The sequence below is a fragment of the Syngnathus acus genome, chromosome 23 (assembly GCF_901709675.1).
Source record: "Syngnathus acus chromosome 23, fSynAcu1.2, whole genome shotgun sequence".
Classification (NCBI taxonomy): Eukaryota; Metazoa; Chordata; class Actinopteri; order Syngnathiformes; family Syngnathidae; genus Syngnathus; species Syngnathus acus.
In genome coordinates, this window is record NC_051107.1 from 1291375 (window position 1) to 1303746 (window position 12372).

The 12372-nt window shown below is 41.6% G+C and overlaps 1 protein-coding gene across 5 annotated transcripts in view; it reads right to left on the minus strand.

Moving 5' to 3' along the window:
* Window positions 1–11458, minus strand: part of cacna2d1a (calcium channel, voltage-dependent, alpha 2/delta subunit 1a) — a 52871-nt gene extending 41413 nt beyond the window's left edge. For 2 of the 5 annotated variants that reach the window (XR_005096385.1, XM_037242608.1), the window contains exons 1-3: window positions 11201–11440; window positions 4241–4322; window positions 2477–2593 (exon numbers count right to left, since the gene is read on the minus strand). Coding sequence is in view for 4 of the 5 variants with exons in the window: in XM_037242608.1 (XP_037098503.1) it covers window positions 2477–2593; window positions 4241–4322; window positions 11201–11280 (279 nt within the window). In the remaining variant the exon portion in view is untranslated. Of the gene's footprint in view, window positions 1–2476; window positions 2594–4240; window positions 4323–11200 lie in introns of all 5 variants that reach the window. The other 3 variants (XM_037242605.1, XM_037242607.1, XM_037242606.1) reach the window with 3 other exon arrangements.
* Window positions 11459–12372: the final 914 nt, after the last annotated feature.

Genomic DNA, 12372 nt, shown 5'->3' on the forward strand with positions numbered 1-12372 from the left:
ACATCACTTTGAATGTCTGCTAGCTTGATGCTAACACACAATACAATCTCCGTGCTAACAAACATGTTGACATAATACTATAGCAATACTGAGTTATACGTTCTTACTAAAATACTACTAAATGCATTCTTACTGAATACTAAAATAATAATCTTTATATAAAAAAAAAAAAATATTACTGCAGCTTACTGGGCCATTTAAGTGTGAAACTCTTCACTTGTGTCCGTATGACTGTGTATTATGCTGCTTCCTGGTGGCCAATGTTGGGCTGGGAGGAATTGCTAAATTAAAAATCGATTAATCAGTCGATTTTGTCAAATAATCGATGAAGAGGATAAAAAAAAAAAAAACATTTTGTTTTCCATTCTTTTATTCAAATGTGGGACATCATTTCAAATTAATTGTGCAAAAAAAATATGATTGAGTTCATGCTTTGCTCCATAACATACAAATACAAAAAATATCTAAATGATTAATTGGTTATCAAAAATAATTATTGGTTAATTTAATCAGAAATTAGTTGTTGATTAATCAATTAATTGTTACACCTCTATTCATTACCCTTAATTTCAATGAGGAAAGATTTTTTGTATATTAAAGTTGTTTTATATATAAATCGTCGTAGCAAATTCTCAAACTGCACGTCAAGTCAATAACGCTAATTGAAGTTGATAAACTGTCTTTCATAATAATGCATGGATCTTTTGTGCATCATAAAATCTGACCATCTTTATTGTAATACATATTAATGTATTGCTTTAGTTTGTAAAAAAAGTATACACGGAAAAAGGACCTTGAAAATATAATCACATATTAAATCACAACTGCAATATTGCGATTGTTTTTCTAACTTGTTCGAGATGTGTTTTGTGTGGGGTTTTTTTGCTGCCTGGCAGGAATCCAACCGACTCTGCTACTACACTACCGTTGTGCTTGCTTGTTTTCTGCCTCTCCCAAAGGTATCGCCTTGCAAGCAAACACAACCCCTGCACCCGTCTGTACTTCAAAGCGCCCCCCCCCAAACAGCTGCCACCTGCCTGTCGATGCGCAGGTAGGGGAGGGGGGGAGGGGCTCAGGAGACCAAACCCCAAGCATCTGCTGTTGTTGTGACTGGCAACATGATAATCACATCTCTCTTGTGCTCTCCTTGTGCGACACGGTAGTTTAGTCGTGTATGTGTACGCGTACGGCGCTTGTGATGTAGGCGTTCTAATGGCTAACAAGTGTCAGCCTAATAACGCACGCACATCAGGGATCGGCGACTTGGCTGTAATTACGCGCCACTACACAACGCACAGCTGAAAGGGCCATTACTCAAGTGACACCCTAATGAACACTGCAAAGATTCGCCGGGCAACTTTTCGCTGGTGATTAACCGCCGAGGGAGGATTCGGCGTGTTTATGACGCTGGGTTGCCTAGCGACGGAGGGGGTTGTCATGGTAACCCGCTGCATCCGTGGGTTAAAAAAAAAACAAAAAAACGCAGGGATTCTCTTGGCCTGGCAACCTGCACGTCGGAAATGAAGAGGCGTTCCATCAATGGCGAGCCGCACCGAGAACAAGAGAGGACACCGACTGTGGCCCGGCCTGTGGTGGGAGGCCAAAGGCTTTTTCGGATCGAGTGCCAGCACTAATGCAATCCCAGACCTTAAAATAACCCCGATGATTATTCAAAGAGCCCCGTCTTTGTCTGACATCCTCTCAGGCTGTTTGTCTGTCTGTGCCGGTTTGCGTAGGCGCTCTCGGCAGCCATGCGAAACTGGTGGACGAGGTTCGCTCAAGGTGAACGCAACAGGAATTCAAGTGGCCACTTGTAGAGAATAACCTTCAGCTTGCCTCAAAGACAAAAGTAAGATGGTAAATGAGTCTCAATTACAGGACTAAAAAACACATCTGGGGATCTATGACCACTTGCCTCTTTTGGGGTAAAAAAAAAAAAAAAAAAAGAAAAACCACAGACCTATTCCATCGGGAGATGTCAACCGGGGGGGCCGTCAATTTGGATAAGAGTGACTCATCAATAATAAACGAGAACAGTCGCAGGAGTCAGAGGTGGCCTAGATATCCGTGTGCGGGTCCAAGTGGATTAAGGTCAAAGCGATGAAACAAAATGGCCTTAAAAGGGTGTCGGTGTGTTTGAGCACATTCATAATGAACAAGGTCGATACCAATCTTGGGAATTAACGATAGGACAGAGAAGTGGTTAAGATGACGGTGGGTGACAAAAACGGAATCATTGGGGGACATTTGAAACAAAATGAAAAAAAAAACCAGCATCTAATTAAAGCTTTATTGCTTCATCAAAATGTAATTGTCGCCAAAACGCTCGACTGGATTGACGGGTGTAATTGATGAGAAGGTATCCATGGAAACGGGGTAAGGGGTGCTTTAATTGGGTATCCCTCTGGCGTTTGGTCGTGAGTCAAATCTCACCGAGCACCAAAACAAGCAACAGTTTGATGGCAATACCTCTCACCTCGAGGGCTTTGGAGCGGCTTTCCAGCAATCCCTCAATGTTCCTGGCGGCCGTGGAAACGAGCTCCTCCACACGGTTGGTCTCCACGCTGAAGTGCGTTTTATGTTTTTCGTAGATCTGGTGACAAAACAATGGCAGATGTTAAGATTTTTTTTTTTTTTGCTCAACAGTTAGCATCTTGAATTTGTAGTTTTACAAACGCAAATTTTTAGTTTCACTTTTCAGAGTTACCGTATTTATTCTAATTATCGCCCAGGGCGATTAATAGAGAACACTTTTTGTCCGATCGCCAAGGGGCACTGAAATGGGCGATAATATGTATATTTTCCTTATGTAGTATGCAATACCTGCATCTCACTGGTGTTCTTAACACTAGAACAGCGGCTGTTTTGATCTACCTCTAACAGCGGGGTGCGTCAATTGACACTCCATCGATGCGACACGTTACCGTCGCACATCACACGTCATGTTATCGCGATCGTCTTGTTTGAGCGCATAACGTAATTGTGTGAGGAAATTGTAGCGGAGTGACGAGTGTAATTGTATCATAGTTTATGGAGAAAAACAATTTAAAAGGGACATTCGACGTGCTGTCAAATCAGTCATATTTGAACTTGCGCAATGACGTCGGCATGCGGTCGCGGAGGAAAACATACGTTTTGGGGGGAAGTTTTAGCAGCATAGGCGATAATTAGAGGTATCAATGTTTTTTATTTATGTCATCGCTAACACAAACTGGGCGATTATTAGAATATGGGCGATAATTAGAATAAATACGGTATTTCGTTTTAGTGGTTTCTTATACTAACACAGACACACACAGATCCCCTTTTTGAGGGTTCAACCATACTGGAAGTTTCTTTCAGTCATTGCTGACCAACAAAAAAAGGTGATTGAAAAAGACATATTTAGCTCGCTGTGGAATATGCTGGAGCAAAAGAAGTGAAAGAAGCAAAGCGCACAAATGACAAACCGAGCCAATTATTTTGCAGCCTTTTCATTGTCCGACGTTCACGACGGCAAATGCATGGATTGGTTCTTCCATCCGGGTGGTGAACAATATGAAAGACCACCGCCACAGCAGAATTTGCGATGTTATACCTCGGACTGAAACTATTTACTCTTTTATGTATTTTTCTAGGACCAGTTTTAGTTGGGTTTGATGCCATTTCGAGTAATGCGGACATCAGAGTGTTTTTTGTCTTCTCAAATGGTACCACCAAATGGACATGAAATTGAACCCAAAAAAAAGCTGATAGTTTGTGTTTGGCACTCATCATAGCGGTCACAAAAAGTTGGTTATGTCACATTAGTTCGGGTGAGATGACAGTTTTTCTTTTAATCCAATTTCTTCATTTTTTACAGAATGCGTCGAGGGACTTGGGCACCCTCCAAACAATTTTTGGAAGAACTTCCTGCTCTTTCGGCCAAATTTAAATTCACATTCAAGCCGCCCCTTTTTCAACTTGCTGAACAAGTTTAATGCAGTATTAAAAAGAATCCATTCCAATGAAAGTTTGACATGATTTTTCTTGGAAGCGACACGTGATTGCAAGAGTACACTATTATTAGTATTAGCTCGTCAATCAGTGCAGTCTACAAGGATGAGATGAGGTAAAGTGCAGCATTAGCGCTAATGAGAAACGTCTATATATAGAGTTGTGGTAGAATGCATATGAGTGAAGGTCGCTCAAAGAGAGCTGAAGGATGATTAACATAGATATTCACTTTTTTCTTTGCCTGACTTTGATGGATGCGACTCACCTGAGTGAGACTCTGAATGCCGCTGGCCTTATCCGTTAGCGTGGTCAAGTCCTTTTGCATTTGATCCACCCATTCTTTAATCCTGAGGACACATCAAGCACACTCAATTAGTTCATCAGTCCACTGAATTGAAAGACATTTGTTGAGTATGTCCGCACGGCATGACAGTGTACAGTATGCTAGCATGTATTGAAGGAGTAGCGTGAAATAACAATGTTTAGCCAAGTGAATGGGTTACACGTGCATTAAGGCGAGAGCTATTCATAGATGGCAGTGTGACTGTCACGCCCCAGGGGCGACGGGATGCCGCGGCCGCCTAACGTATTCTTCTCAAAAGAAATGAGAGGGGACACAGATCTAACCCTTCACAAAAAGCATAAGAGGGTAAAAGCATCAGAAGGTGTTGTGTTTGGAAAAAAAAAAACTAAAAATGTCCACCATGAGAACTGCTGGCTTGAAATAAAAATATTTATGATGACACACCTGGCATAAACCATTACCATGTGCTCTGATATCTGTTAGCTTAGGTTGTTAGCATTCACCATGCCACCTGCTGGCTAAAAGTCTTAGGATTCTCTATTTGAACTGCTTGAGAAATGCTAGCTACAAATATTACAGTTAACTATTAGAACGGCTCAATAAATATATTAGCAATGCATATGTGCGCTGCTAGCTAAAACTTTCACATGGGAGATTTTTATAGGATTCACTCTGAGAACTACTAACAAAATAATATATTACAATTCACCATAAGACCTGTTAGCTAAAAATATTAGCACTCTTTTTTTTTTTTAGAATTGCTAGCTAAAAATATTAGCATTCAACAGCATACCAATAGAATGACTATCAGAATTACTAACTTCAAATATTACCATTTGCTATGACAGCTGCTGGCTAAACATTAGCATCCACAATGAGAACATACTGAATGTACCCTATGAAATATTAAAAGGAATTATTCATAATTGTAAACATTTATTAATATACATGTTTTGCCTATATCCAATAGACCATGCAAATATGCCAACAGATCTCTCTTCGCTTTTGACTGACAAAGTTGATAAAGAATACATGAGTGACTCCATAATGAAAATTAACCTCGTCTCCCGCCCACATAATGAGTGCCAGTCTTTTGACCTGCTATGTTGGGGAGGGGGCTTTGACTGACCGTGTATCTTATTTAAAGCAAATACGGTGTAACGCGAGCCGGCCATTTTTAGCCTTGCAGGGTGGACAGCTGCTTGCTGCCGAGGGCAGATATAGGATGGACAGTTCTGTCAGCACATAATTCCCAAACAGTGTCACGGTGGAATTATGTCAGGGTTCAGATGTCAAATTCCCATGTTTTGGTATAAATAGTGAACAGTTTTGGGACTCGGGAAAACATAAAAGTTGAGTGTTGTAATGCTAAATGTAACATCACAAAGCACTTGTTTATTTCAACAGGCTCAATCCAGAGTGGACTAATTAGCCACTTCCCCAAATAACCATCAACGCCGCTAGCTTGTGCAACAACGGGATGTGCGACTTCCCCGGTGGACGCTGATTGTTGCGAGAGTGCACAAAAGGAAACTGTTTGGCTTTTAACAAGAATTTCCTCAGCTCTTTTTCCGCCTGCCCCCGTCGGTGGAATTTCTTCCTAGGCGAGATCGGGATGGTGACAATGTGGGAAAGAATACACCTAGCGGCTACGTCTGTATGAAAGTTACATGTCCTTCACCAAACCGTTAACACTAACCCCTAACCCTTTTAAGGTAATGAGGTGGGTGTGGCTAATTAGTGTATGGGTATTACGTAACGAACTTGAGGAATGGTACGACAACGACAATCTGCACTGCACTTTGTCGGACTTCGATCTTAGGGATTTTTTCCACGTACATAACATATAAAAGTTGATCGAAACATTTTCCAAGGTTCACCCACAGAATACAGGACTCACCTGGTTCCACCACCACGACCTCAGCAGCCCGGTTTATGGACAGTGGGTCGGTAGCGATTTACCCGACTCGTAAACATTCACCCCCCCCCCCACAGAATGAACACGGTATTGATCTTTCGAAAGCTAGATGGCACATCACTGTGCGCCATCTTGTTTCTAAGATGACAAAAAGCATCTAATGGCTCAATATCTTATCTAGGGATTTCCACTCAAACAACCAGAGTCCACTCAGAGTCCAGTGCTTTTGATGTCATGGAGCCAGTAAACTATTTTTATGTTCCCGGCAGGTCCTGTGGGGGACGGTCTGAAACCTGAAATCCTCGTATGATAGTTCTAATTGAGATGCTTCATCAGTTGTTGGAGAGTGATGGGGATGAAAGTAGCAGTCACTTAGGGAATTGCTAAAAAGAGCTCAGACCAAAAGGCATCCAATTTGGGGGAGACAAAAACACGGTATTTGTTTCCTACCAATGGGACCTTTTCATTTAATAAGAGTCCATATAATTAAAGCCAATTTTAGCAAGATAAAACCCAAAAAGTTACCATAACAAGCTGCCATGTATCACCATGGGACAAGCAACGACATCTATCTTTTGTATTAAGGTCAATAACACCGTAATTGCCGCCTTTGTAAACGTCTCACGGCCTTGTTATCTTCCCAGATGGAAAACAAATGATGTTCTTCCCACAAATCAGCCGAAGCGGAGGAGCCAAGCCTAAGCTAAAACCAGACGGTTCCTATCACTTAAGGAACAAAAGGGTGTGTGGGCGGCTGTCTGGGGAGAAGGTACAGTGACCAACCTACCTTCAAATATCAAGGCATTAGGTCACCGGGCTCAGCGCGAACCCAATCGATTCAGGATAATACACGCCGTACAAAATGTCCTCGGTTGTGAACCTTAAAGGCCAGACTAAAGGCTAGTATCCATAGCAAGCACCCTGCTTGTTTTGGATTGGGATACAAGGTGTTTAACTCACTGCCATTGACGGCTATGAACGTCAAAGATCCATTTTAACTGGGCTGCCAGTGAATGAGTTCTGTCAAATGTGAAAAGTGCTTCTGTGTTATCATCTTTTCAGGCCTGCAGCCATTTTTGGCTTCGCTCTGCAACATATACAAAAACACACCATGAGCATAATTGTAGAACCCACCAACCCAGTCTACCCCCTTTTTGGTCAAAATGTCCAATTTACGCCATGGCTACACGTTAGTGCAGTGGTGTGGACTTGTCCCCTGATGTTCGAGCACTGGTATTAAACGCTACTAACGCTCCATTAAGGGAAACTCTCGGCGAAGCCATCACACACCGTCATGAGCGCCACTTTTCTGCTGCACACCCCACGAGCACCTCAGAGAAATTTTAAGCACTTAACGCCTCGAGTGCCTGACGAGATGCCTTAATGGGATGCGCTTGAGCAGATATTAGGTGATAATAGCCTTTATTTACTCAAAGGATCTTTTATGGGGAAGCGACATGAAACGCCTGAAGACATTTTCAGGGACAAACCGTGGGCATGCTGTTTAAATAAAATTTTGAAAGACAATGTCATTTTTTTTTTTTTCGCAAAGAATGGGTATTGCTGTAATGTTCAAAAGCAGCTGTTAAGAAAAACTATAAGCTATTCTGTTTTGAACTGTGACTATTAACCACAGTGCATATACAATAGTAACTAATGTTAATTAAAATGTCGGAGCGACTTATATGGTTTTTTTCCCTTTTTTGGGCATTTTATGGCTGATGCGACTTGTACTCCGGAGCGACTTTTAGTCCGAAGATTACGGTACTTACTATATGTTTTTAGATTGAAATGACAGTGTTAAGTGTTACTAAATCAAATTTTTTTTTTTCTAACAGTAAATTTCATGACAAAACCAAACAGAGCAGCTTCCTGGATCATGTACTGTATGACATCAAAGCATCCCACTGTACTACGACGACATAGTCGCAAATAAAAACCTCGTGGTGCTTTATATGCGGGTATACAGATGTGCTTCCTGCCATCCAAACAGCTGTTAGCCATTCCCCAAGTTGCCTTGGTAACGGAGCAGTGGAAAAATTCCCAGCGCACGGCGAGGGGACGTGAGGTACGCACGTGGCTTGCTTCCCATAAAAATCTGCCCTGAGAAACTTTTTCGGCATACGACATCCAGCCACCCCTGCAAGGCCGGGATCTCGCTGACGCCCCCCTTCCTCAAAGACCGGCGCTCTTCTAAATAAATCCCACCAGGTTGAGACGGGGGGCAGAGGGGATTTAAGAGGGGGTGTGAGAAAGTCCATGAATGACTTTCAGTTGCATTTCTTTCCCTGCGACAAGTCGAATGAAGCTTGTAATGGACACAAAAAAAACAATAGAGTAACTGCTTGGGATCATCTTACGGTCGACTTTGTGTCGCCGTGTTCATCGTGCGACTCCACCCCTGTGCAATGTTGTTGTGTTCATATAAAGTGCCTCCTCACATTAAATTGGAGATTGCCAAAGACAAGACAGCGAGCAGAGAGGCATGGGCTCTTTAGCTGAGCATGAAATCGAGTTAGCCTTAAAAAAAAAAAAAAAAAAGACAAAAGTGGGGAGGGGGTGAGTGGGAGAAAGGGCAGAGAGATCTGATTTGGAGCACCGATCAATACACGACAGTGTGCACAACACAAAGATAGGCGACTGTCTCGTCTTCTGTCATGTGTCCTCATTTCCCGGCCTACTGTGTGAATGATCTGTGGCACTGGGACTTTTCAGAGTGGATGAAGTTAACACATCTGCCCCCAGGCAAGAGAAGAAAACGGATGACAGAAGATGGACAGGAAACCGGGATGATGCACTGTGCCGAACACAACACACGTCAACAAGAGGGATGCTGCCTTTTTGTGTGTGATACGTGACAGGTGTAAACACCTACTTCACATACAAGATTACTATAAAAAAAGTCATCTCCCGATTAATTAATTAAAAATTATTGTGCGTTATTTAACAAAATATTATGAGCAGATACTATTTTTGTTCATTCAGGGTCCCCACTGTAGCATCTGTGACTTTGAATGTGTACGGCTTTGCAGGGCCTGGTCTGGTGAGTGACATGGGTGTCAGTGAATGAAATTGTAAGAGTTGATGGGCTCTTAACTGGCAAAACTTGCTTATTATGTGTTTGCTTTCTGATCATTTTGGTCAACTAAGTGATATTAGGGTAGGCTATATCAAAGATATGCTAGCTCGTGTTGCCAGAAATTTAGCTTCAGGGTTTCTTTGTAATCAAATTATTCATTATGGTTTGATTCATTGGTGCAGCTCCAGACATATTATGGAAAAAATATACAGTAGAGTGGTCACAACAAAACTCACAATCTCATAAACGTCAAAAGAAGAGCTGCATAACAAATACTCTTTATATCCAAATAGACTTCCATTAGCATTTTATCAATTACTTTCTTGAACCTGGCTTACATGTTTTATCAAGCTGCTACCAAAAAATGTAAATATCAGAGTTATAAATAATAATAAAAATAACACAAGCTCACCATGGTGAGTGCGCACCTTGCACGACTGAGCCACGGATCAATCCACTTAGCGAAATATACTCTGCAAGTCTGACATCATCGCGCTCGGGCCATTAGGCTGAGTGCCACGGTGGCTCACCACCACTAGCGATGAGGAAAAGGGCGGGACGGGACGAGGAAGAAGAACAAGGGCGGTGATGGCTTGGAATCATCCGGAACATATTTTTTTTCTAAACCTGTTGATTTGGCTTTATCAGTTCTATGATCAATCACAGCAACAAGACACACTCAGATGAGTTTGATAAGTGAGTGAATTTTGTTTATATTCCACTTGCTGTGGGTGGAGTCGTATCCCAATAGTTTTGGCCACAAATTTCCAGTTGTTTGTGTTGTGGTAAAAGACACACCTGCGCACTCATATTTAGGTTTGTGGGTCAAAATACACAAAACTCAAGATACATTGACACTCATACACACAGCAGGGGCGGAGCTATGTGGTCGCCAGGCATGAGTCATGTCCACTCTCAGGTACTCATTGGCCACCCTTCATCTAACATTTTGACACCTGTGACTTTCCTGTTATTTTTCACAAGGATGCAGTATTCTTAGATCCCTATACCCTCTAACACAAATTATAATAACTATATTTGAAGAAAAATTGAAATTGAAAAATTACAATTGATTTGAATGCTCACTTAAAGAATCTGTCATCCACAGTCATGGTTTCATTAAATAAAATGTGCACATACATTATTACATATTACATATCATGGTCAATACATTTGTAACATTCCAACAGAACAAAGTAAAAAGCAACATTTAGAATTAAGAAATAAAAGATTTAGTCATTGTCCTTTTTAGATGTTATTCGAACGAATGGGCCATCAATCGTAGTCTATGACAAGTGATCCACCGATTGTCTGTTAGCTAACTAATCAGTGCAGGAGGGTCTGGCATTATTTAAGCTCAGCAAAATGTTGCTTTTTAATGAGACTTGATTCTGCTTGTATTATGAGTGTGTTGTGAAAAGTTCTGGATATGTGTTAATTTTACTTCACCTTGACTGTGGATGGTCTGACAAAGTTACAGAGAGGGGTCAGATGAATGCTGAAGTATACATCTGCGCAATTATGCATGCTGGTGGCTAACACTCCGATTTTTTTTGTCACCCTGGCCACCCCATTAAAAAAATTCTGGCTACGCCCCTGACACAGTGCCTTTCTGTCTGTCAGTTTGTTTATGTGTCCAAAAGAAAAACAGAGGCACACTTGTTTTTAAAAAAATAATAATACAATGTTTATCTGTTTGTGGGTCCAAATTAACACACACATCACCAGAATATTACATGTAGACAAAGTTCTCACACATCAATATAGCCATGCATGATCACCCCTGTGCAGAAAATAGCGCCCCCCCCCCCCCCCAAAAAAATCTGATTTCACAAGTTGGGGGTCCTCCCACCACGATGACATGTATTGCCTCCTTCCAGTGAGAATTTATAGACAAAAAACAACATCTCACTTTAGTACTCACATGTGCTCGTTGGGGAACTGACCAGTAGACACGCAGGACACGCTGGAGAGTAGCAAAAGTACGCACAGGCAGTAATCCATCGCGGGGAACGCTGAAAACAAAACAAAAACAAGAAGGGGAAATTAAAAAATGAAAGCAGCGCCACAAATCCACGTCGTCGCGTGTCCTGCCTTGCTGCACTCGTCCGTCAAACGTGTGCTCACACAAACGCGAGACAAATCTCTCCACACAGCCCGCCCCCCACTCCCACAGTTGATGCTCGTGGGCATTCCCCCCTTTCTTTTTTTAGTGTTACACTGTAAGAAATACGGGACTGTGGGCGGGGACATATGGTATATTAATAGTCACTTTAAACATTACAACACCCCTAAAAAATAAAAACATTTCAACTAAAAAAGTAGAATCAACTTTGACTTTTGAGAATCAGTCATATTTTGGTTACGGGAAGAAAATTTTCCAGAAGCTAAACTAAGCGAAGCTAGAAAAAAAGCTAAGCTAAGCTAAATACCATGGTATATTAGGAAAATACCAAAACAGCTTTTTAAATAATTTTAACCCTTTAAATCGGTACATTTATGTATATAATATCCTCAAACAAAAGTAATATGTTGTAAAACCTTTTAAGACAACTAAATCACTTACGGTTTTTTCCGACTTTCTGTTTCTGGGCGTTCACCTGTTGATTGAGCAAACTCAGTCAAGCCTTGACTCCACCCACCTGTCGAGGGAATCGCCCATCTTTCGTCGTCATAGCAACGCCTGTGCGCATGCGCCATCTCGACGGCACAGCCGAGCCACACCACCGTTGTTGCTTTGAATTTTAAAGAGTTAAAAATATGAGTTCTTATCAAGAAAAGAAAGTCAAAATAAAGTCAGTTACATAAGGGCAGCGGTCAGCGGTTAGTGCCAGTAAAATTGACCTTTTTGATGTTTTTAAATGTGAGCAAAGGCTATCCAGCATTTTGGGATCATTTTAGGAGTCACTGCGGAAAAATGTCAACGAGTGCTTTTAGAGTGCATCCCGGGTCACGTCTTGTCAGATCAAATTGGATTCTTGGCCCAAAATAACCTCAATGTGATTTCTCGGCATCAAGCTTAGTAGAAATAGACGGATGCATGCATTCAAATTAGGGGCATGATGGCCAGCGAGAATCTCGAGAAAATGTTTGAAT